This window comes from Triplophysa rosa, linkage group LG10 (assembly GCF_024868665.1).
Source record: "Triplophysa rosa linkage group LG10, Trosa_1v2, whole genome shotgun sequence".
Lineage (NCBI taxonomy): Eukaryota > Metazoa > Chordata > Actinopteri > Cypriniformes > Nemacheilidae > Triplophysa > Triplophysa rosa.
The window spans coordinates 26,776,087-26,802,736 of record NC_079899.1 but is presented as its reverse complement, the minus strand read 5'-3'; the positions used below and the strand labels follow the sequence as shown (position 1 = coordinate 26,802,736).

At 40.5% G+C, this 26,650-nt stretch overlaps 3 protein-coding genes across 4 annotated transcripts in view; 2 read left to right on the top strand and 1 right to left on the bottom strand.

Moving 5' to 3' along the window:
* Positions 1-1,572: 1,572 nt before the first annotated feature.
* Positions 1,573-5,818, bottom strand: zfyve19 (zinc finger, FYVE domain containing 19). 2 transcript variants are annotated; one of them, XM_057344882.1, is made up of 11 exons: positions 5,260-5,818; positions 5,058-5,179; positions 4,925-4,978; positions 4,707-4,849; positions 4,464-4,615; positions 4,274-4,379; positions 3,894-4,115; positions 3,321-3,397; positions 2,935-3,036; positions 2,673-2,845; positions 1,573-2,444 (listed from the first exon to the last, which is right to left on the bottom strand). In XM_057344882.1, exons 1-11 carry the CDS (start codon positions 5,311-5,313, stop codon positions 2,363-2,365), a joined length of 1,287 nt encoding a protein of 428 aa, XP_057200865.1. In that variant the 5' UTR covers positions 5,314-5,818; the 3' UTR covers positions 1,573-2,362. The 2 variants fall into 2 exon arrangements, with proteins under 2 accessions (XP_057200865.1, XP_057200866.1); XM_057344883.1 differs by having other exon boundaries at positions 1,577-2,444; positions 4,464-4,606; positions 5,260-5,808.
* A 99-nt stretch (positions 5,819-5,917) lies between these two features.
* On the top strand, positions 5,918-12,413 carry bub1bb (BUB1 mitotic checkpoint serine/threonine kinase Bb). The gene is made up of 9 exons (XM_057344884.1): positions 5,918-6,074; positions 6,161-6,430; positions 6,510-6,569; positions 9,868-10,012; positions 10,092-10,288; positions 10,377-10,564; positions 10,769-10,953; positions 11,098-11,195; positions 11,847-12,413. Exons 2-9 carry the CDS (start codon positions 6,291-6,293, stop codon positions 12,091-12,093), a joined length of 1,260 nt encoding a protein of 419 aa, XP_057200867.1. The 5' UTR covers positions 5,918-6,074; positions 6,161-6,290; the 3' UTR covers positions 12,094-12,413.
* A 1,491-nt stretch (positions 12,414-13,904) lies between these two features.
* The window catches only part of LOC130560829 (serine/threonine-protein kinase PAK 4), a 29,637-nt gene continuing 16,891 nt past the window's right edge, over positions 13,905-26,650 (top strand). The window contains exons 1-2 of the mRNA XM_057344875.1: positions 13,905-14,250; positions 26,022-26,247. Of these exons, the coding sequence (XP_057200858.1) occupies positions 26,044-26,247 (204 nt within the window). The 5' untranslated portion in view covers positions 13,905-14,250; positions 26,022-26,043. The remainder of the gene's footprint in view (positions 14,251-26,021; positions 26,248-26,650) is intronic.

Sequence of the window (26,650 nt, the reverse complement as noted above, 5' to 3'; positions counted from 1 at the left end):
CACTTGACTGTCATCATGTTACTGAAGGTGTGAAGCACAAGATCAGGTTAAACAGACGTGAGTTAGTCATGTTTTCCTACCGGATAAGAACAGGCCCACCCTTTTGTGGGTCAAAACCTTGCTGCTTGAATGACCAGAGGAATGATGTTTGAGTTTCATGTGGACTGGCTGATATATTCCCCAATAGATTGCTTTGACAAAAAGGGACTAAATAAATAATTTCTTAAAGGGTGTGGTTGTACATCTGTGTGCGAGTCCTTCTTCTGCAGAACACAAAAGAATATATTATGAGAAATGTTCACATTACAACGGAAGTCAATGGAGTTCAGTGTTGTTTGATTATCAACATTCTTCAAAATATCTTCTTTTGTGTTCTGCAGAAGAAAGAAATTTATACAGGTTTACAATGACATGAGGATGAAGAAATGACCAAAAAGTAGGGGTGGGAATCTTAAGGCACTTAACGATCCGATTCTGGGAGTAAAGATTCGATTCCCAAAATGATTCTTAACATACATTTTCTGTAATTAATTATCCTGCTGTGCAAATACATTACACTTTAGATTTTAACCAAAATTAGAGTTATAGGCTTTTCTCACTGAAATAACGACGTGAGGGCAAACTGTATCGTGGCTCAAGTACCTGTAAACATCGTGCGAAATCCTTGGTTGTCCACAATGGAGTAAGGGCGCAAATCTTTGGCGATAAAACCCGCCACTGACCGGGTAATTCGCTTCGCCTTTTCAGAATTCGGTGGAAGCTTTGCTACTTGCTCGAGGGTCCTTTGACTGTAACCGGGAGTGTGCGTGATTGGAACAGAATGCTGTTTCTCCAGCTCTGAGTGGAACCGCGTAATATGTTTCTTCATATTAGTCGTGTTCCCAAAATATTTGAATTTGGCACCACAGACTTTGCACACAGTATGGCTTTTATCAACGACACCGTTTTCGTTGTCTTCACAAAATTCAAAATGTTGCCACACAGTCGATTTCAAATTTGATGGAGTAGTTTGTCCATTTTGTCTAAAACGAAGCCGTTCGTCTATCAACGGGTTATTCTGTTTGGCCTGCGCCCGCGCGCCGCGCAGTGGTGCAGTGGCAGTTTGAATTGAACACAGAATCGATTCTGAATTTTTGAGAATCGATTCTGAATCGTTAGATAATGAATCGCGATGCATCGACTTTTTCTCCCACCCCTACTAAAAAGAATTCTCATTAATGACACATTTTAAATGAGCCGTGACAACCTGAATCCCAGTGCAGAGATTATGCAGCATCTTCAAAGAGTGTAATGCACTCATATCTCACTGTGTGTGTGACACAATTCTGTCCATTGAATTATTCACGACAGCAGGAAACACCGGTGGAATATAAACGCAACGTACATGACTGCACACAACCCAACCACTTAAGAAGAACCACAATCTTTCTTTAAAACCAATGAGAACACAAGCTGTGTTCTGTAAAAATCTGATTTTGCTACAAAGCGAAACTAAGACTTTAATATTCAAAGGTCAAATAAATACAATAAAATAATCACCATTTTTGACATTTATGATCAATCTGATTAAGATCAGATAAATAATCCCAGAGGAGAATGTTCTTGCTCAGCTGTTTCTCTTTCATAGCTCTGGAGATTTCTCAGCATTGAAGTATCAACGTGGTCTCAGATGTTTCTCCTAAAATTGCTCACAGACACAAATGAGTCTTGTTGGCAGTGTTGAAAAAAATGAATGTCTTGTAGAGGATTAGGGCAAATCTGAAATGTTTGAGTTGATATTGAGATCTTCAATCATATTGACTTTTGATCGCAGACGAGACAAATCTGAGCTCAGTTTGACACATTGTTGACGTCTCTTCTCAAACTCTCAGGACAGACACATTTCTGACACTTTTTCTGCTCAAGAGAAATATCTGAGACGCAAGCCAAAGTTTCCATTTGCTCTTTATTTAATATCACGAATTTCTGAGAGAAATAATAGCGATAATAAAGAAATGATCTTATTTGTGATCTTTCTTTCTTATGGGATGTCACGGCGCGTCTTGTGTGTTCAGGTGATGAATCACATGACTGACTTCAGTTAAACACTTTATTACGGTTTTAAACCGAATGATGCAGTTTATCATTACAGACCACTGAGAGTCCAAACTAAACATTCACTAACTGTATTATGACACATTTCTGTTAAAAAGACATTTCTATTCATTATCACTAAATCATAAAGAGCTCTTTGTGTTTGACACGGATTTCTCTTTAAACTACAGAAGAGATTTTAGGTAACATAGTCATTTCACTTTGCTATTAGAGATCTAGTTTTAAACAGCAGTAAGGTTTCATTGATATGAAATACCGTCGTAGAGAATCATGTTTTCCTCTTGGCTTTCTTAGGTGCGGTGTATGTAGATGTGCGATGATCTTTTCTCTCATATTTGTCATGATCTTCCCTGTGGTACAATGAAAAAAATCGCAATCCTTTGGTATGATAAACATTTGGAAAGCTCACAGTGATAAACTGTTTCCAATCAAAACGTCCAATAACTCAACTAAAGAAGAAAAGCATTAAATAAACATAATACAGAACAAAATAACCTAAAACAGTCTATTCAAGGGAAATGAAGAAGTGAAATCAGTGAAAGCATGACTTAAGTCACAATAAGAGAATAAAGACGTACATGAAGCAGCGGCCGCAGTACAGATCTCCATCACACGTGTGACATCGGATGGTGGCGTCATGGTTACAGATGCAGCACCACGGCAACTCCTCATCCTCCTCGTCTTCATCATTTAACAGCTGAGGGCGTGAGACGGCAGCGGGTGGTTTGGGTTTAGATGAGCGCTCTGAACTCTTCAACAGATAAGAGTAAACATCAGACACACGGCGCTGCGCGCTGCAGTCAGACACATGCGTGTTAAGCACGTTTGTAGAAGTATTACCGCTTTTCTGCTGCGTGTGTTCTCCTCTGTGTTTGTCGGGCCGCTCAATTCGGGTGGGATGTTGTAACCGCTGGCCTCATCTAGAGCCGCTTCTTCTGACAGCTGAACATGTGACACACAAACCACACACATGCTGTTGATGAACAGACAGACAGACAGCAGCCTCGTGTGGTTAGTGGGAGAATTACACAAGATCAAAATGGACACGTTGTCGTCATTCTGCAGTCAAATCCAAAAGACTAAAAGCAATCTTTTCACACTTTCAAAACATACCGTATATATGCATTTCAACCCATCAACCCACCCCCCCAAAAAAGCAAGATGAATGCAGTGTTTGTCTCTAATGGCTTTTATCAATGATTCGTATGATGTTTTCAGTCACGTACCCTTTTCAGGACCCTGTTGATGGCGTCCTCCTCGCTCTCTTCATCGCTGTCCACCTGCTGGACATCTGACAGATGGACTGCAAATACACAGACAAACATGATCACGTTATCAATCCTGCAAAATACAAACTCTGGAAAGACAAAGAAATTCATTCACATGATACATGTGTTGTATGAAAGCCAATGTTGAGTGGGAAATGATGTAGGGTGGGATTCGGCTGGATTGTGAAACACGGCCACATTATTCTAGGATAATCTTATTTTCCTCACTTGCACAGCCTTTATTACTTCAGCAGAAGATTGTTTCAGCGGCGGAGAAAGTCTTACGAATAAAGGTTATGAGATTTCATTTTTGAAGAATTGTGCACAAAAAGAGCAGAAACAAAACAGTTAAGACAAGCCACATGAAAAAACGCTGTCGAATACTTTATATTGAAATGCATTCCTACACTTGGAATGACTATAATTTCTTGATCTATAAATGTTCCTACAGTATTTTTCCATGTGGATAAAGTCATAGACACTCGGAGCAGTGCACATGTGATGTCTATGTTTCCAGAGGTGACATTGTACCCTGCTCTGGGTCTCGTCCCTGCAGAACGGCGAGTCTTTTAGCCATCTGAAGCATCTCCTCATGATTGCTTTTGTCTTTCTGCAGTTCCTTCACAGCTTCATCCAGCATTCTGCTTTTCTCCGCCTCCAGCTGTTTGATTGACAGCTCTGTGTCCTCCATATTCTCATTGATGTTCCAGCCCTCTTGTTTATTGAGGTCATTTAAGGGTTCATCTGTGCTTCCTGAGTTCAGCGGAGAACATCGTGAGACTTTACCATCATCAGAACTGTCATCATTTATAAAAATCATTATTTCTCAGAGATTACCCCAGAATCCAAATCGGGTATTAAACTTCACGACTGAAAAAGCAATAAGAGCAGCTGGAGTTATGAAGAATTACCCTCTGAAGGCTGATGCTGGTTGTCAATAGCAACTTCATCCGTCATCTGTGTGAGTAAATCATTGGTCTGTTCTGTCTGCGACCGGCTGTCAGGCGGCTGATGAACCTACACACATCCACAGCGTCTTGAGTGAAATGTACGACAAACCTTAGGAAGGAATATTTCACGTGAAGGTGATTGCTGAGTTACAGGTCTGGGGGTTTGAGAGGGTGCCGGTCGTCCCTGTAGGGCAGCCAGACGCTCCTCCATCTCTTTAGCAGACGCCACAGGCTGTAGCGGTGCTTTCAATGCAGTGAGACGAGACTCCAGCTCTTTCTCTGACGGTATGGATTCTGTCACCACAACAATAAAGGCAAAAGACCAAAATAAAGCATCACATATTTTCCATTTTTATTAACATACACTATGTTTGGTAACAAAGGCACTTATTACTAGGCTTGGTTTCCTCTTTCAGCTTCTGCAGTCTTTGTGCGATGAGCTGGTCCTCTTTACTGAGACCTTTGGTTGCGAGGAGACCCACAGGACCTCCGGGTCTGGACGGCTGCTTCTGTCTGGCTTCCAGAGCAGCAACACGTCTGCAAAACACAACATGTTATTTCAGTATACACTCACACATGTGTGTTTCTCATCTCATACATACGGGTTCTTACTTTCTGTAGTTTTCTGGTGGAGACCATCGGCCAGCATCACTCTGGTTCCCTGTGCTAGAAGCAAATCATCTGTCAGCTGTGATCATACCAAGAGATTTTCTGCTGATATATAAGATGTGTTTGGCTTTCAGACCTGCTTAAGTTTCCATAACACTGTTTGCAGACTTTCTGCTGACTGCTTCCACATTTTGGCACAGAAGCAGTGTATGTCAGACACCCAGCGCAAAAAGAATGGCCGCAGTTTTTACAACCCACCTGCACAAATAATCATATCGTGCAATGATGTAAAAACCGAGTTGACCGTGATGCAGTAATATGTATTCATAAGAGCAAACCTCTTTCCTGAAGAGAGTAAATTTAGATGCGCAGCAGTGACAGCGATTATCCATGCTGATGTTCCTCAGAAAACACACACACACGCTTGTCGCTTTAACATGAAGCGCTCATCTCCTGACATCATACATGAGTAACATTCGGTTTCATTCATATCACGACACACTGACGTTTCAAACAGTGAATCACTTTTCTCTTTACGCTTTGGAATCAGGGACCACAACCAAAATACAGGAAACACCGTGAGGAGTGGATCTCTGGGAAATGTAGTCGTTTTCCCCGCATTTTAAAAGACGTCGTTTGAATCGATCAACGCAACCTGTATAATATGCCATTAACGGTATTTATTCAACCTAAATAAACGCACTGTAGAATTATTAATGGAAAACAAACAGTGCATATGAAATGTTAAGAGTTGAGACGTCATTGAAAAAAATGCCGTTTCCCGGCATGCTTCACGGACGGCAAGCGTAAATGTGACGTGCTCATTTTGTTACAAAAAACATTAAAACATATACTTTATTAATCTTGACACGTTTAACAGGCATACACATATAAATTTCTTACAAGCAATAAGGATTTTTTTCAGCGAACTCCCGAGTCTGACGTTGGATCACGTGAGCGGGTCATCCAATAGGGATCCTTTACCGCGCTTCCGGTTTATGTTCAAACGTCTCAGGCAGCAGCAGCAGCAGCAGCGCGATCAACAGACAAGGGGATCAGTTCTATTATATATTTGAAATAAACTCAACATTATACGCCATACAAACACAGCCTTGAAAGAGAAGCACACAAGGACGACATTCGTGTGGAATAAGTAAGTTGAAATGTTTTATTCTCTCTGTCGTGTCGTGTTTTGTAGCAGACTGTATATAACGTTAATGCTGTTCTGTGCTCTTTTAGGCTCGTTGGTGTTTCCAATTGTGTTTGATCACAATCGACTAACTTACATACTTTGGCGACGTGCTTCACGGAGATTCTGCCCAGAGAAAAGCTAAACATCTGACTCTATTTCGAGATCCGACCATCAGTCATGGCGGAGTGTGATGCTGAGTGGGAATTGTGCAAAGAAAACATTCAGCCCCTCAGACACGGTCGCACCATATCTGCCCTTCACCAGGCTCTGTGTCAGCAACACGAGGGGAACAACGCAGCGCTCAACCAGAAGAAACAGTGAGTGATGTTGACACCCAACAAAACACACCGATGACGTCATCCGACACATTTATTCACGGTAGCTTTTCTGTTTCAGAGCGTTTGAATCTGAGCTGCGTCTGTATGAAGGCGATGATCCTCTCGATGTTTGGGTCAGGTGAGGTTTATCAGCATCAAATCTAAACACAATATTTACTCTGGAGTTTAAATGGACCCAAAACTCGCGCGCACGTGCGATGCAAACGCGCATAATGATAACCACGCGCGGAAATACGGAAGAGTATTAGGGCCAAGCAATAAAAAAATAAAACCGTTTTGAGATTAAAGTCATTATAATGCGAAATTAAACCCGCAGTTTTTCGGGGAAAAAAGTCGAAATAAAATGTTGAGAATAAACTCAATCAATTTCGAGAATAAAGTCCTTGTGTTTCGAGAAAAAACTCGTTAAATTTCGAGAGAACCTGTGTTCTACGTTGTGAAACTAAGTCTGTCTTATTTCAACTACCAAAGGAAGAACCTCTGAGCGAACAATGGTTACAATTCATTTTTCAAACGATACCAAAGGAGTATAACCCCAGGGTTTTACTGTGCGCGCGTCATTTCACCGAAGATTGCTTCAATAATCTTGGCGCGTTCACTGCAGGATATGTGAAACTTTCTGAAATGCTCTATGTACCATGACAACGCACAGTTAAGACGAAATAATATTATTACTAACATATTAACAGTATTTTAAGTAAAAATAATATTTTATTTCATTGATGAGCAAAAGCACAACATGCATGTTGTCACACTGGAAGTTTTGATGACAAAGTGTTGTCACTTGCCACTGAGAAACATCCTGCTCCAGTCGTGGTGGAGTTTTTTTTGGATTAGCGTCTTCGGATGCTTCTTCGTCAGACTCGGGCTCAAACTGGTAAGGTAAAATCCCCGCCATCTCTATCTACACAAATAATATATATGACATCCAACTAGGGTTGTTCCGATAGACGATACTATCGTGTATCGACGATCCTCAGACCTATCGGCGATAGCTGATTCCCTAGACTATAGTTGGATGTTGGCCAATATATGTTGCAAATCAATATTACAAACGCGCATTGTGCATTTCTTCATGCAAGAGAGCTTGCAATGCACGCAGCTTAGGCTTTTTCTCGTGCCAGAGAGAGTTTATAATGTTCAGGCTTTGAGTTTTCAGTGCACAGTAAACTTGTGATGCGCGCGGCTCGGGGTTTTCCTCGCAGGAATTGCTATGCGCGTGAGGGAAACCACTGCACGAGTTGTTCCCGTTTGGCAATCAAGTAATAACAGCGCACGCAGGCATCAATGACGCATTTGGATGAATGATATTGACTTATAGCAATAGTTTACTTTCTCTTGTTTAAAAGGTTGCAGTGGTAAGTAATAGGGATGTAACGATTCACTCAGCTCACGATGCGATGCGAGTCACGATTCTGATCTCACGATGCGATTTAGTCACGATTTATTTTGAAAAAATGAGTTGAAACAAATTAGAAATGAACAACTTCCCTTGCATTATTTCTTAAATGCTTCACGTTTCTTTGTATGATAAAATAATGTTTTATTTCAAATAACAAAACTAAACTGCAATTTTATAACAAATTAATAATAGAAAAAGTCTCTTTAATATAAACAAACTAATACTGTATGTGCTTTTCTTGGATTTTTTTGCATTTAAGAAATATCAGCATCCACGTTTAGATTTGCAGTGAAAATAGCGGCCCCTGCTGTTCAAAAAATGTATCGCGATTCAGTTCAAGCCTCAACCGATTTGAATCGTTGCTCATTACAACCGATTTTCAACCGGCTCACGGTGAATCGTTACATCCCTAGTAAGTAACAATGTTGCCAACTGCACTGAACTTAAACTCTGATAGAATGCTAATTGTAGTCACACACGAGCATTTTCTAGACACATAAGCTTCTGTTTTTGTCCACAAATCCAGCTTGTCATAGATAAATGTGTAATTGCCCCGCCCCTCGATACTATCGTGTATGGGCGATCCACAGGCTGGTGATAGAACGATCTGATTATATTGAATATCGCCCAACACTACATCCAACCACCTGTAAACGGTAGGCGTTCCATTTGCGACACATGATGAACGCGTTTGACCAATCTCAACAGACCACACCATCTGACCATTCACATGACACTAGGCTAGCGGATAGGAGGGGACTAGATGGATGAATCGCGGAACGAATCATTTGAGTCAGACAGAAGTATGGTAAGAATAACTGCCTATTATTACGACATAATAGTGTTTTTACACCTTGTATGTACATAAACTTGTTGTTGGACACTCTATAAACCAAAGTAGGACCTTAAAAATCATATGCTACTTACCTCTTAAAAAAAATCTAAAATTACAACTAGTTGGCATTAGGGCTGCAACTAACGATTCTTTTGATAATCGATTAGTTGGACGATTATTTTTTCGATTAATCGGATAAAATGTAATTACGTCTTTTGCTTATAAGTAAATCGGATATGGGAAACGTATACACAACTGAACTCATTAGCCTTCTCCCAAAATGTTGTGAATGTCTCCATAATTAATACACCTGGTGAGTTGATTCATGTGTGTCATATTAGAAGCAACTGACAATAGTCTCTCCCAAACGTGGGAGCGAGGGGATGGTCGGCCAAGAAAATCATTTTTTTGTGCCATGAAAAGGGAGATATTTGTCATTCAAATGTAGTGAAGTACAGTAAAAAGTAAACAGAAAAAGTAATACTTAAGTACTCAAAAGTGTACTTAAGTACAGTTCTCAAGTAACTGTACTTCGTTACCCACCTCTGAACTAAATAAACCACCAAATCAGGGTATTTAGCCTAATATGTACTTTGCAAAGTGCAAACGCCACAAATTGGGTTTTACTAATATAATCTTTAATTTTTTCATTTAAAACACCTCTCCCCTTTAAACTTTAAAACTGCGCAGCTTGAAGAGATGCATGCAAAACACGTGTGACTTTCAAACTGCGCACCTCGCGCTGCACGGAGAGACAAGTGTGACTTTAAAACTGCGCATGTAAAATTCGTTGACAACGAATTTCTTTATCGATTTTATCGATTAGTTGTTGCAGCCCTAGTTGGCATTTGGGGTGAAAGTAATTATTAGTCTTTTAATTAATTGTCATAAATTGATTTTTGTTGTAAATATGCCTGACAAGATTGTTACACTGAATGACATGTTAGTAATGATTTAAGTAAATCAGGGATTAATTTATGATATTTATTTTTTGCTCTGAAAAACAAAAATGCAGTTAAATTAAACGGAAAACTTTTCATTTTTGAACAACAGCAATTTAGAAGCAGTATTACAATGATTGCTTTTATGCGTAAACCCGTTTTGGTCTTTGACCCATGAGTAAATGTGTCTGGTGGTACTGTAAAGGTTTTTCTTGTAATCTGAGCATTTTTTCTATAGGTACATAAAATGGACGAAACAGACGTATCCTCAAGGAGGGAAGGAGAGCAATTTATCCGTACTGCTTCAAAGAGCAGTGAGACGCTTCACAGACGACAAGAAATATCAGGATGACATCCGCTACGTTGAACTCTGGATTGAATTTGTAAGTCATGAACCTGATATTCCTGAATGTCCCGCACAACGCCAGAGCCGTGTAAATGTCTATGTTTCTGTTTGTTTAGGCAGAGGGCTGTTCGGACCCGATGGACATCTACCGCTTCATGCAAGCTCAGGGAATCGGTACCATGCAGGCCGCTCTGTACATCGCCTGGTCTGAGGAGAACGAGAAGAGGGGCAATTTAAAGATGGCTGACAGCATATTTCAAAACGGTGTCAAGTGTGGCGCACAACCTTCAGATAAACTCCACGTGTTTCACAGGTCTGTCCACTCAGTCGTGCTCTATATACGTCAGGAGCAACAGACCTGCTGATAGTGTTTTGGAATAATGAAATGTGTTGATCTCCAGAGCTCTGCAGGCACGTGTGTGCAGACAGATGATGTCCTCCATGACTGACCAGCAGAAAGACCATGACGACGATGATGATGGTGATGAAGGATCTGCAGAGCCTCAGAGATCCTCACTGGCTGAGTTAAAAGCCAAAGGAAAGAAGAAAGCAGTCGTTCCCATCAACAGAGCGAGTGCGTCTGTCGGCTGTGAGTAACTTCAAATATGTTCAGTTCATTTTCCTCTGGCAATTGAGGAATCCTCATGAGATTGTCACAGATGAAACATGTGTTGATGCATTGAAAGTTGAAACGTAGTTTGGCCACTTATACCAGGAACCAAAGCAAGAAGCATTCATATAAAACGCTTTCTTTGTAAAATGAAATATTGTTTGTCTGATGTTGTTGGGACAGATGCACGTGGGCTGAAGTTAAAACAGCCGCTGGGCCCAAAACAGAACAGTCGTCTGATGATATTTGATGAGAACAAAAATCCTGAAACTGAACCACAGGATCCACGATTAGAAATCTGGACGGCAACACCTACAGCCAGAGCCAAAGAGAACGAACAGAAACCCGAAAAATGGACCAATGTGAAGGTGTGTGTTAACCGGTTTGGAGAGAGAGAGAGAGAGAGAGCGCGCGCGTGTGTCAGTTTCATGCCTTAGGGCAGTCAAAGGAAACCTAAAGGATGATGTTATCTGTAGGGTGAAAGGTAAATACTGATGTGTGTTTTATTTCAGTTGCCCCTGAAGTCGAGATCGGGCCTCAGCGTGGCCGTTCCACCTCCCGTCCCCACCTTCCAGCCGTTTGTAGAGGAAGACCACCAGCCGCCCGCTGTGTGAGTTTCATCAGAAGTGTGCTCGTCATCTCAGTTCTTGAATTATTTGATCTCGTGCATTTTGTTATTTAACAACTTCTAAAAAACTTTTTAACCAAAATAAGTTACAAATCCCAGCCAGGGATAGATTAGTGGGGGGCTAGTGCCCAGGGGCCCTTGACTAGCATGAGCCCGAGGGGGCCCTGGGCTTCATAGTCTCGCGGGAACTTTGGCCTCTTTCTTTGGCCAAGGCCCGCCCAAGAGGCCATATGACTGACAGGTAAAGCAACCACGTTTCGTTTTGTGCCGCGTCATGTTTAGAGGCGTGGAAATGTTCCCACGGAAACAGTCGTGAACCTCGCATACGTCTAAGAATTTGGCGTTTAGTCGATCGTGAGGAATTCTTATCGCAACCGATGTAAACACGACAGCTTACTACTTTAATCAGGCTTAATTATTTTTAGTGCAGCGCAGGCATTTGACGCAGAGCGAGAACGGTTTGAATACTCACGATCATCTTAACTTTCACTTTCTATAACTGAACGCGCAGCTAAGGGAAGGAACGGAAGAAATGTGAGTCATAATCCGGCCCTGCACTGAACCTGTAATGCATTCGCTTATATACACTTACAATGTTCTCCTTTCTCTATTCGTCTGTTTGATTTGTTTCAGAACGCCTTGTAAAATCAACCCAGCCGTGAACTCGGTGCTGTCGGCCCGTAAGCCGTGTAGAGCGCAGGAGACGCCTCTGAAGATGCTGCAGGAGCGGTCGCAGCACACGCAGGAGGCGGCGGCGGAGGGAAAGACTCGTGAACAGAGCATGTACTGTAAAGAGCTGCTCTACAGCGGAGTCACAGAGTTCTGCTTCGAGGAGCTGCGCGCTGAACGATACAGACATAAACTACAAAGTGAGCAGTGAAGAGGTCCACCGTGTTTCATTCATGCCCGTGATGCCGTCTACACGAGCAGCTTACTAGGTTTTGAAACAGTCAGTGTTTGTTGTCGATGGTTTTTTTGTTTGTTTGTTTACGCTTGATGTTTTTGTACATATTTTTGAGTACATGCATTCACACTCGCTTTTATTACTTTTTCATTCCGACTAAGGAAATTGTGAATAACTTGTAGAATTTTCTTTATATAACAAGAGAAACATTTTTATATGTGGACATGTATTGTCTTTTCTGTGTGAGATGTGTGTTTGTTGAATGAATGCTTCAATAAATACCGCACGTTTCATCATGTACAGATCTGAATCAAATCTGTTTACATGTCACATATCATCACATGACAGTGTTTATCACATGGCATCCAAAAATAAATACAGACGCAAAAATATCATGTTATTAAAACACTTTGATCTTTTAAACATCACTACTGTTGATGGAGAATCAATGACTTTCACATGATTTTTAAATACAATCATTACATGATTACAGAAATTGTCAAATGTCTGATGTTCACACACACAGGATAAATGATGGGTCTGGGGGAGCGGGGTTGACTCATCTGCTTTGGTCTTTATCAGTAATTGAGATGCAAATCTTCCTGAGATTGAAATCCCTCGTGCTTTAACGTGAACGACTGAGAGGTATTGATCAGTATTGTCAGTGAATTGGGTTTCTTGATTTCCTGAGTTGAATTCATAAATGTACTTAACTGTCCAGAGATTGGTCCAGTCTCATTAAAAGACTGAAAATTAAAAACATGTAAATGGTTTGGCACGGTGTTCTGTTTGTTCTTGTATGCTTAAAATTACTTGTATTCTGAAATTGGTTTTGTATACAAAAATTGAATGGTGAAAATTAAAAAAACATCATTGAATTGAACTTTTATTAAATAATTCTTTTTGGAATGGATGACTGGAACTGAATAATAGAGAAAAAAAATCAGCCAATTATACACAAATGGTGAAACACTGAATATGATGTGAATATAAATATTAGGGCTGTCAAACGATTAATAATATCCAGAATAAAAGTTTGTGTTTACAAAATATATGTCTGTACTGTGCATATTAAGTTTGTATTCATATACACATACATGCAGACATATTTAGGAAATATTGACGTACTTATTTATATTTACCAATAATTTAAATTAAATATAGATGATTATTCATTTTTATATTTTTCCTAAATATATACATGTGTGTGTATGCTTTTATAAATACAAAATTAATATGCACAGTACAGGGATAAATTATGTAAATACAAACTAAATGATTCATCTTGTGACAGCCCTAAATAAATATAAGAATATAAATATTTTTGATTCGACTTGTCAAGTCCAATAACTTTACTAGCCTATTTTTTTAAAATGTGGATTAGAAATATAAGATAGAAACCCTCAAATCAATAGAAAAACAAATCGGATGAAAAAATATATAAATATAAATTTGTGTGAAAGGCACATAGCTATAGAAACATTTATTTATTTCTTTACAGTAAAACAATAGTGAGTTTGCTATTAGCATCAAAACAGAAAATGAAAGGACAAACTCGATGAGATGTGATGATGTTCTGTTATTTCAGACCTCATACAGCTCACCTAATGTCATCATGACATGAATTATTCATGAAGCGCACGACACCTCTCCACCGAGGCTACCTGCCGTCTCCAATCACCCGCTCGCGTGGAAACAATTCACCACGGCGACAGAGGGGGCGTGAACCGTCTCCTAGGTGATTGCCACACACACATACAGCTCCTGCTTATAGGGTCTCTGCAAAGACAACCCACAAGAGAGCGAGAGAGAGAGAGAGAGAGAGGAGGGCATCAGTCTGTTCTCATCTCCTGTAGATGTGGAGTGTAGCGTGTTTTCACCATGGCTTCACAGCACTACAGCTGTCGAGCACCGCCGGGAGATCAGATGGCCTTTGAGCAGAACGTCTCATCTCCAGCACAACAGCTCTGAGATGGCCGTGCATGCGTGCAGCTGCGGGCAGAAATGCATTGGGCTCTCTCAGGCGAACGGCAGCCTGCAGTGGGAGGTTGACTGAGCGTGTGTGTGTGTGTGTGTGTGTGTTTATTCATTCAATCCCACAAAGCCTCTTCCTGGCAGGAACGCAACGGCAAGGTACGAAAATCTGTGTTTTCTATGCGACCATGTATGCGACGCTCCCCCGCTTTAATGGTTTCTAGGGAGGGAGGCAGATAGAAACGGGATGATGAGGCTGATGTCCTGATGGGCTTTGTGTTGCATTGGGAGAGAGAGAGATGGTGGGTGATGGGAGAACGCAGATGCACAAAGAGCACAATAACACAGAATGAAAAGGCGATGAGAAGGTAAAACCTTTGAAGGACTGCGGTGATGTGGAAATGCGTTTACTCTCCCCTCACCCAACCCCACCTCTCTCGCTCTCTCGCTCTCTCTCTCTCTCTCTCTCTCTCTCTCTCTCTCTTTATTGGGGCCACGTTGAGGTGAGCCGTCAGATTGTGGAGGTTGGATGGAGCACCTCTGGTGATAAATGTTTTGAGGGTTATCCGGGGCAGTGGTCTCTGTCACGCCGTGTTTGTTTCTGATCACATGCGTGCGCTCGTGTGAGTGGATCTCATTGGACAGCTAATCCAATGGCAGAAACATGATGTCCTTTCTTGCTGGGTTGAATGATTGGAGGGGTTTAGGCGAGTATTACTTCCATCATTGTGGCACGTGTCTGTAGTGTTGACATGACACTTCAGATGAGTGTGAGGTCTAATGTAAGTGAAGGTTGAGAGTATCTGAAGTACTTCACATCACTGTCATGGCCGTGTTAGGATGCTCACAGATGTGTGTGTTCCAGCTCAAACACCCATACACGTGAACTGGGAACAGGGGATTGCTTTCTGCATGGGACAAAGTCCAAACCTTCCAGAGGGAATAAAGTGGTAGAAAGAAATGAAAATAAAGAACGACATGCACATTAAGGCGTGAAGATGGCAAACAGCCACAAAATACATCACGATTTTGATTTTGGCACAAGCAAAAACCAGATTCCAAACTGGATTTATCTAGACTGATAATCTGGTAAGACTTTACTTAAAGCCTTTAGGTATAATGTGTTATTAACAGGTATGATGCATTATAATGTGTGGTGTAATACATGAAATGTTGTTAGAGAGAATAGATAGACCCGAGCAAACTAGACAGAACACATGTGCTGACATTAGACATACGTCATCAACACGAAATAATGTTTGAGGAGCATTTTACTTTCATAACGTGACACACTCAAAAAATGATTTTAGAATACTGTTCACTTTATTTAAACAATTTATTTGAAAGGTTTTATGTTCAAACATAATCGCATTGTGTTAAATGGACTAAAAACAGTAATGCTTTGGCTTAACTAAATGTTTACATTTTAAACGAACATGTTTCAATCAAGTAGATCAAAATTATATTTGATGGTTCTTCAATTTACTTAAATAACACAACACAATTATTTTGAACCACTTTACTTAATCCATTTGAGTTGAAATACATAAATGAATTTAGTTGTATTAAAATAGTGTTATGGAATCTAGGAACAGGATTTCCACTTCCCATCATGCTTTGCACGGGTCTGAATAGGGAGAGTAAAAGTTGCAATAAAATGTTATTTGGACATTATATGGACATGGTTGTTTAAGTTTACTCCATGTATGATGAACTAAAGTGAACTAAGTATTTGAATAGAGATAACTGTTGTGTGGAACACTGTCCATAATGTAATGAAGTTACTTTAAAGTATCATTTTTTTTCAGGGCACGAGAAACCATTTAGGGCAGGATTTAATTGTATTTGATCTATCATCTGTGTTGTTCAGATAGCTATAAACTTCAGAACAGTTTCTGATTGACGACAGTAATGGATACAGGTCATCCAAATCATAGTTTCAATTCATTCAGGGCTTATAGACAGAAACTAAATGTGTGTAAAGAAGAAATTCTGATCACGGTCGTTCACAGTAAAATGTGTTTCAGTCTCTCATCATTACATGAACTACACAGAGTCTTACTGCCGGACATTTTTATTTGCTAAGAGTATTTCAGGTAGCCGTAAAAACGTTTTTTTTTTTACATTTCTATTTTTATTAAACTGTAGAATATTTTGAGTCTGAATTTGTGTTTCATTTTCATGTCTCACGCATTACAAGGTGATGTCGAGACCAACAACTGTTAGAAATGACATGTGATTATTTATCAGTCAGCTGTCAAACCATGATTAAAAATCGGTTGTATGTTCTGTACAGTGTGCAAGGTTTGCACAAAATGAGCGTGAAAGGATTCATCAACTTGATGACAGACAGATGGTGGACGGTGTTCCTAAAGCTTGAATAAATGATTCAACATTGATCAAGTGAAGCTATTATAGTGTGTGCTCGTGCAGTGCGGGTCATTGCGTGACAGACCACGAGTTATTGCTCACTTCAGATGTTTAAACAAGCACGGCCACTTTACGTTCTTCTAGTTTGTATTTTACAGCTTTAAACTGACCGCTGTAGAGATTCTTTATGTGAATGAAGTACAGATCAACAATCAATATTACAGTGCTTCACAAACTAGGCCATTTGATGATGGGGGTTCACAAACCTTTTGAAATGAAAGAACAGCCTAACATTCAAACCTAATCTTAAATCTGCATGGCCATATATGAATTATAGTTGAAAGTGGACAAATATGTAGATGGGTAGTTGACAGATACACCAGACATGTGTCGTATGGTGTGACATAAAGCAAACTGTTAGAAAACTAACTGTTAATAATATATAAAAATTGCGTAAGAGAGATTTATCTTCATTGTAAGTTTATTTTCTCATTTTTTGCTGTCACACCATAAGATACACATTTATTTGTGATTCCACTATTATATTTTATATAATAAGTATATTTTAAAGCAGAGAAGACAGTTTTCACTCATACAGTTATATCTGCATCTATATTTACATTTACAATGTACAGTCACAGATTTTAAAATTTACTATCAATAGATATGTGTTTAGGTAAAATGATCATTACTAATAATATTTCTCCCAAATGTCTAAAAAACATAATGTTTCTGCGTGCGTTTCTTTTCAGAAAATGAGACCTGGAGAAACAGGTGAAAATAACAGAAAAGATGCTCTGTATTTTTTCAGACCTCAAACTGCAAAGAAAACAAGTTCAGATTCACATATTTCACATATAGAAAACGTTCAAAAATGAATTTTTTATGTGATAAACTGGATTGTACGTTGCTGTTGGATGACTTTATGTCACTGCTGAGGTTTTGTTCAAATCCAACAGACACTGGACTGAAACTAACACAAGACATCTAGAAATGAGGATTAAATGAACATTTGGAATGATCTCTTCATATTTTTCCGTGGCTGTATATTTGTTAAATATAAATCGTCAGTCTATTTTACAAATTGTATGTGAAACTTTTCATTCTTGTGTTGTTGTTGAGGTCAAAGTGTAAATGTGATGCAGGAAACAGCAGATTCAAGCGCTCATTGACAGAGAGGATTAGATGGTGAAACGCTTGACACAAATATTGCATAAAATGTGAGCGCTCGTCCAAAATTGGATCAGTGAAGAGGCGTGTGTGGAGTTGAGATTGTACCGTGTGTTTACATAAATTAATTAAACACTCACTCCTGTTATTACAAGCATTCAAAACCCCCAGCAGAGCTGCTGAAGAAACATCACAACCCCCGAATCATGCTTTTTAAAGGGGTGATATGACACGGCTGAAAGGAATATTATGGTTTGTTTTAGATGTAATGTAATGTGTATACAGGATAAAAGCCCATTGCACATTGAGTCCGAAATTTGCGTCCAAAATTTCCGCACGTTAAAAAATAAATACGACCTCACGTTGTGTCAATCACATTTACACACTGCCTCCGATATTTTCGTCTGTCTATTTGACGTCTGCATTTATATCTGCAAGACATCTTAAATACATAGTTTGCTCATCTGCAATACGTCTCGGAGACGTCTGAACGTCTGTAATTCGTCTGCTAAAGATCTGGAGATCTGCTGCTTAAAAACATCTGCTAAACATCTTAGAAAGAGCTGTTGTACATCCATTCTAAATCATAAACATCTTACAGACATCTTCTAGATGTCTATATGATGTCTGACAGCAGACATCTCCGAGACGTATTGCAGATGAGCAAACGATGTATTGTAGATGTCTTGCAGATGTAAATGCAGACGTCAAATAGACGTAAACCAGATGTATGTGTGCTATCAGGGCAGGAGTTATCTTCATGATAATGGATTATTTCACCCGAGGGCGACACAAATGCACCTATAATGGAACACTGTGGAACACTTCTGAAGGTTTTCAGCGCTATCAAGCACAAATTTCAACGTGAACCTGACAACAATCACAACCTGAATCCAAAAAACATGCTTTAAGAATCTGACTTAAGGGTGCGTTCATATTTGTAGTTTGGTTCCTTTGGTCCGGACCAAAAAAGAAATTCGGACTGGCATTTTAACATCGAACTTAAAGATATGGAACCTAACAGCTTACGTGTAGAGTCGCAACGTGATTGGACAGCTTTTATGATTTATATTTTAAAACGGAACTTACCGGAAATCCATGCTCATATGTTTTTCGTAAACTTAAATTTAAACATGTCATTTAATAAACTTGTATTTAGCTCGCTAGACGCTAACGCAGCTTCGGTTAGCCATACAACAACATATCGAGATAACTTTGTGATCAGGTATTACAACTACCTACTAAATTGGGTCCTAACAATTCACACGGGGACCGAATTTTTCATGATGCTGGTAACTCACGAATGTTGAAGTGAAGTGTTTAAAGCAGTCAAAACAGCGCCAGGAATTCCTCCGTTACATAAGCAAGATCTAATAAACACTCCTTTTACATGATCAACTCACTTGATATTCAGGTCTTATATTGTTATCACTTCCTGTTTTCAGTTTGGTTCGATGCCTTTGGTCCGTGTTGCGTTCATATTTCAGAATCAGAATCAGAAGAGCTTTATTGCCAAGTGTGCTTGCACACACAAGGAATTTTCTTTGGTGTTGGAAGCTTCTAGTACAGACATTCAACACAATGACAATACAATATAATACGATTTACAGTCTAAAAGATTCTAAATTGTGCATATATAAAATAAAGACTATTTTACAGAAAATGGGGGATAATAACATATAAGAGACATTGTACAGGGTAGTATATAGTAGAATAAACATATTAACAGATTGTATGTACACTTGTGCAAATGGATAATTTAGTAAGTAGAGGTAGTGTTATATACATGTATACATAAGATGTAGATATAATAAGGCACTATAGTGCACACTATAGGAGTAGTGGAAGTGGAATATTGCTCTTAAGGAGCAGTTATCTGTTTAGGAGGGAGATTGCCTGGGGGAAGAAGCTGCTTCTGTGTCTGGAAGTCCTGGTGTTTGGTGCTCTAAAGCGCCGGCCAGAGGGCAGCAGATCAAAGAGTTTGTGTGCTGGGTGTGTGGAGTCAATGATGATTTTTCTTGCCCTGTTTTTCACTCTGGAATCGTACAGGTCCTGAAGTGTGGGCAGAGGAGCACCAATAATTTTCTCAGCACTACGAACTGTCCGTTGTAGTCTTCGTAGGTCTGATTTGGTGGCCGAGCCATACCAAACAGTAATTGAAGTGCACAGAACAGATTCGATGACCACTGAGTAGAACTGGGTCAGTAGCTCCTGTGGTAGGTTGAACTTCCTCAATTGACGGAGGAAGTATAACCTCTGCTGGGCCTTCTTTACAATGGAGTCTATGTGGGACTCCCACTTCAGGTCCTGAGAGATGGTGGAGCCCAGGAACCTGAATGACTCCACAGTATCCACAGTGCTGTCCAGGATGGTGAGGGGAGGAAGTGATGGAGGGTTCCTTCTGAAATCCACTATCATCTCCACTGTCTTGAATGCATTCAGCTCTAGGTTGTTTTGACTACACCAGGCAGCCAGCTGAGCAACCTCCTTTCTGTAGGCAGATTCATCACCGTCTTGAATAAGGCCAATGACTGTGGTGTCATCTGCAAACTTCAGGAGTTTGACAGAAGGGTCTGTAGAGGTGCATTCGTTTGTGTAGAGTGAATATAGCAGTGGAGAAAGAACACATCCTTGAGGAGCTCCGGTGCTGATGGTACATGTGCTGGATTTAAATTTTCCCAACCTCACTAGCTGCTGCCTGTTCGACAGGAAGTTAATAATCCACTGACAGGTAGAGGTTGGCACAGAGAGCTGGGTAAGCTTGGGCAGGAGGAGGTCTGGGATTATGGTGTTGAAGGCCGAGCTGAAGTCTACAAACAGGATCCTGACGTAAGTCCCTGGTCTGTCTAGGTGTTGTAGGATGTAATGCAGTCCCATGTTTACTGCATCGTCCACAGACCTGTTTGCTCGGTAAGCAAACTGGAGGGGATCAAGAAGTGGTCTGGTGATGTCCTTCAGGTGGGCCAGTACAAGTCTCTCAAATGACTTCATGACCACAGATGTTAAAGCAACAGGCCTGTAGTCATTAAGTCCAGATATTTTGGGTTTCTTCTGTACAGGGATGATGGTGGAGCGTTTGAAGCATGAAGGGACTTCACACTGCTCCAAAGATCTGTTAAAAATATTAGTGAAGATGGGCGACAGCTGCTCCGCACAGACTTTCAGGCAGGAGGGTGAGACATTGTCTGGGCCTGGTGCTTTTCTGATCTTTTGTTTGCGGAAAAGCTGGCAAACATCCTCTTCGCAGATCTTAAGTGCAGGTTGAATGTCAAGAGGAGGTGTTAATGGTATAGCAGAGATAGGGTCAGGGCGGGTGTGAAGGGTGAGACTCTGCATTTCAAAACGACAATAGAAGTCGTTCAGGTCGTCAGCCAGTCGTTGATTACCCATAGACTGAGGGGATGATGGCTTGTAGTTGGTAATGTCTTTCAGGCCTTTCCACACCGATGCAGGGTCGTTGGCTGAAAACTGGTTCTTCAGCTTTTCAGAGTAGCTTCTCTTAGCTGCTCTTATCTCCTTTGTCAGTGTGTTTTTGGCCTGATTATACAAGACTTTGTCCCCACTTCTGTAAGCATCTTCTTTGGCCTGACGAAGCTGTCTCAGTTTCATTGTAAACCATGGTTTGTCATTGTTGTATGTTAAGCGAGTCCTGGTGGGAATACACATGTCCTCACAGAAGCTGATGTAGGATGTCACTGTGTCAGTTAACTCATCCAGATCAGTGGCTGCAGCTTCAAAGACACTCCAATCCGTGCAGTCGAAACAGGCTTGTAAGGCCTGCTCTGTTTCGCTGCTCCATCTCTTTGCTGTTCTTGCTACAGGCTTGGCAGATTTAAGCTTCTGTCTGTAGGTCGGAAGAAGATGAACCAGGCAATGATCAGAGAGACCCAGAGCTGCTCTGGGAACAGAGTGGTATGCATCCCGTATTGTGGTGTAACAGTGATCCAGAATGTTGCTGTCTCTGGTGGGGCATGTGATATGCTGCCTGTATTTTGGCAGCTCACGGGAGAGGTTTGCTCTGTTAAAGTCCCCAATAATAATAATAAGAGAATCTGGGTGTTGCTGCTCCGTGTCAGTGATGTAATCCGCCAGTTGTTGCAGCGCCGCGCTCGCACAAGCATGTGGAGGAATGTAAACATTCACGAGAATAAATGAGGAAAACTGGCGTGGCGAATAAAAAGGTTTGCAGTTGATAGAGAACGCTTCTAAGTACGAAAAGCACATCTTCTTCAGTGTTGTTATATCTCTGCACCAACCTTCGTTTATATAAAAACATAATCCACCACCACGTGTCTTCCCTGTTGACTCGGCAATTCGATCCGCTCTGAACAGCTGAAAACCCGGCAGATGTAACGCGCTGTCCGGTATGGTGTCATTGAGCCATGTTTCTGTGAAACACAGCGCAGCGGAGTTGGAAAAATCTTTGTTTGTCCTGGTGAGTAAGAGTACAGTATTTCGTCCGTTTTGTTGGTAAGGGAGCGGACATTCGCCAGGTGTATACTCGGCAGCGGGGTCCTAAATCCGCGTCGTCGGAGTCTGACGAGCGCACCCGCTCGCTTTCCCCGCTTGTGTCTTTTAGAGCTTTTGTACAGAGCTGCCGCTCCTCCGAGTAAAATGTCCAGTAAGACGTCTGAATTTTCAAAATTAGGGAAAAGATTGATAGAAGGGCATTGCTTAATGTTAAGCAATTCGTCCCTGGTAAAAGTGATTAAAGAAGAGTAGCTTAAAACAGGAAAAACAAACAAAAAAGACATAAGTACTAGAGCACTCCAAACCGAGGCAGCCATCCGCGGCGCCATCTTGAAAAAATTGAACCGCGCCAGAGTTCGTTTGAAAGTGGTTCGAGACCCATCTTTTCAGCGGTCTCGGTCCGCTTTTGGTGCGCACCAGGGTTCGGGGGGGGCAGTGTTCACACTTACACAAATAAACCGCACTAACAGAGCAATCGCATGAGTTTGTTGGTTTCACATTTAGTTGGATTGCTCCTCCTCCCCCCGCTGGACTGCGTTCATATGATTTAATTTGGGTCGTTTGCGTCATCAAGCCTGCAGCTGTTTACCCCGTCGCTTGAAACAGCGACGCAGCAGAAAGCGGCAAAATGCATATCATTGCTGGCTTCACTTTTATCCATTTATGTTTTTGAACCGTTAGTTTTGTTTCCAAAGCTTCAGTACATAACGGCACTTTCATCTGTCTTATGAATGTACTGCCAATGCTCTCAAGAATGCTGAAGGTGAACAGAAATGAGATATAGGCTTACAGCTCTCTGCTTGGATCGCGTCAGTCACGCTCGTCAGAAAAGTGAGTGAAACACACACACAAACACACATTTTTATTAAATAATACGTCATTAATAGCGTTTCACTTGCGCGATTTGGTGCGATTGCTTTCATATCAGCAGCGAAGCGTACTGGAGTTCACATTAACCGCGCCGCACGCCAGACCTCCCCTTTTAAGCCGACTCAGGTACAGTCCGCGGGTGCGCACCCTGGTTCGATTAATGTCAGAGTTCAGTTCGTTTTGATGATGTGAACGCTGTCTTCCGAACACGTGTGCGCACCAACAGTGCTAATGTGAAACCGCCCTTAATCAAACCAAACATGGCATATGTGAACACGCCCTTAAACACATAATAAAAGTACAAAAAATGTTTCATCATTAAAACAATGGGACGGATGACAGACAGGTATTTGTGAACCTTACCATAGTAAGTATTAAAGTACACTACAGTATTTACTTCACCTCTACTATACTAAATTAAACTTTATGAGGTTATGCATGAATCATACTGAAATGTGTCTGAAATGAACATTTCCGTCCATATCAAATGTTGTCATCAGATGTGGATGAAATGCTGTGACAGTGAAAACAGATGAGTCTTTTTGAAAGCTGATATTTGCGCTTCAGCTTCTGTATTTTAAGTGGATGACGGTCCACAGGAGAGAATGTTCAAGTGATAAAGAAACGCTGATGTTTTCGTAGCAAAGATGAACTGATGATGTAAGGTTAACAACACGTTAAGACGTGGATCAATATCGGAATCTGGTTTCCCGGTAATACCACGGTATGCTCGAATGATAAATATGATTACAACTCATGTCAATGTTTCCTATCGTGCAAGACATTGTCAAGAGTACAAAGATTTCAGAACATCTGTATAATTCATTCCTATCCTATCCATCCGTTTAATCTAAATCTGTTCTGTTTTATCCAACAACAAAAATCTGTAAGACAAACTGCTTGGCTTCGGTTACGTGAGCATGTTCTTAAAAAATAAATCTATAGCTGTGTTAAAGCAAAAGTGCAAATCTGTTTGGGGATTTCAGAATGTGTGTGTTGGTTGTGTTTGGATTATATTTCTCTCAGTGAAGTCTGAACTGGTTATACAGACGCTCATGTGGACCTGCGTTACAGCAGTCCTGTTAAAGATCAAGGTTCTATGATGTTAAACACTGGACCGTCAGTGTTGCGAGGATGAAGGCTGTGGGTTCAGTGAACACACACAGATCAATGAAACAGAAACGGACACTGGTGTGTCGTCTACAGAAGTCTTCAGTCCCACCGGACGGCTGCGTGAGAAGGTTCAGTTGACTCTTCTTGTCACTTTGTTATTGACAGCGTGACCGAAGCACTGGAACTGAGATTTACACAACCACAGCTCTCGTTTCTCAGGAGACTTCTCGTCATGTTTCAGTCGTGTCTCATTTACATTCATGCACTTGGCAGACGTACGCTTTCCTCCAAAGGGACATTTAAGCTAAACATGAATTTGGGTTCCCCGGGAATCAAACCCACCACCTTTGTGCCGCTAACACAAGTCTTCTCCTAAAATGACACAAAAATAAGCAATTGTTTACACACAGTAAACGTACAGACGTAACAAATAAAGTGGATTGTACAGGTCAGATCACTTGGTCACAGGAGACTTTTCATGAGATCTGAGTCATGAATGCAAATCTGAGCCGAATCTCCACGTTCTAAAACTCGAAAGAAAAAAAACATTTTCTCTCTTTTTAATCACGTTGAGAATCAAAGTGTTCTATGAAAACGTTGAATCCAAATTTAACGTATAGGGCTGTTCAGAATCCAGGGCATCCAGAATAAAGGTTTGTGCTTACATAATATATGTCTGTGTACTGTGCACATTTATTTTGTTTTCATAAGTGTATATGTAAATATAATCATTAGAAATGTATACGGTCATATTTCTATATCATTTAAATAATATATAAACATTTTGATATTTTTCATAAATGTATACATGTATGTGTTTAAAATAACTAAATGAATATGCACATTACACATACATATATTATTGTAAACATAAACGTTTATTAACACAACACGCATTCATTTGTGCAGCGTTTTTTACAAGACATTTCAAAGCTGCTTAACAGAAAGGCACATTTCAAAACCAGAACAGTAGCAAGAGAAGCAACGAGTACATTTTGTGATCACAATGAGTAAAATATACATAAAATGTGGCAGTGTTTATTGATTCCGAGCAATCAATTGTTGCAATCAAATACCATTTTACACAGAGCGCACAGTCAATTCATATTTTACCTGTACAAGTGCTCACTGCCAACTTTGAGAGCGCTTTAAGATCTTTCTTCACATGTTGGTCTATAGCGAGAGAGAGAGAGAGAGAGAGAGAGAGAGAGAGAGAGAGAGAGAGAGAGAGAGAGAGAGAGTTGATTGCGTGTCATTAGCAGACTTTGGTGTGGTGTTGGTCAGTGGTTTTGTGAGTCTTTGATCAAGTTAATGCACTTTGAAGCCACCGGACTCTTGAGGTCCTGCCTGTCATTTAAAGGGCAGACAGAAGGAGAAAGCCGTAATTGAGCAGAGATTCTTCATTTGACATGCTAAAACACACACACACGCACACACCAAACCTGCCCATAGCAATGCTCTCAAGCCTTAGATAACCTTCAATGTGTGTATAGAAAAACAAGACCAAAGATGTTCATGTCAGGCAGAAATCACGCTCGCTTTACCCATTCAAATGCTGACAGAAAGTCAGTGGATAAATCTGCGTGTTGGCTTTGCTATTTTAAGAACAAAGATGATGACGTGATCTATTCCTTTTGCATTGATGCAGCACTCTTCGGCCAAATTTAGTGTAACTGATATAGAAAAAGGAACAAAATTGAGGATGATGATACTAGCATAGAAGCTTGATCATGTTGTTTGTTTATGTTTTTTTAATACACTAAAAACACTCAATCATTTTAAATCAACTTTGCTTGTATACTTATGCTTTAAAGTAACTTACATACTACGGTTTGTTTTTTGCAGGGTTCAGAATGATGGCAATGTATCAATTCCTATTGTTATTTTTATTTTCTTAAACTTTTCCATTTTGAAATCTTTTTGTCTCTGTTTTGAAGCTCTCAGCTGTAGGATCTGACCATGTTTCGCAAGAAGAAGAAGAAGAGGCCGGAGATTTCTGCACCGAAGAACTTTGAGCATCGCGTTCATACCTCTTTCGATGTCAAGCGAGGGGTCTTCGTCGGCCTTCCAACACAATGGCAGAGTTTAATAGAGAACCTCCGCAGACCCAAACCCATGGTGGACCCGTCCCGAATAACACCAGTGGAGCTCAAACCAAAGAAGGTACCGGAGGCCGTGCACACACATCATACATCATGGCACTGATGAAAGGACATCTAGACAGAGCAGAACATCATTTACTAATTGAACAATAAGCAAACAATGTATACAAAGTCGGCACACCGAAGCTCCAAAAATAACAAATGTTTTCATAGTTTTTAAAACATCCCCATCATAGAATGTCATTTTTTATTATGGTAAAGATGAATTACCCTACACTTGTAATTAAAAATGAGGCATGCAAGCAAAACTCGGGCCTAAAATAAGCAAAGTGACAACAGCGAGTTGTGTTTTCCACTCATAAATATCAGGGGCGCTTTTGGTCATATGCTTGTAACTCGTATTTACGATATTCCCACTCCTCCACCTGATTGATCACAGTTGGTGAAAGTGAGCCGGGAAGGAT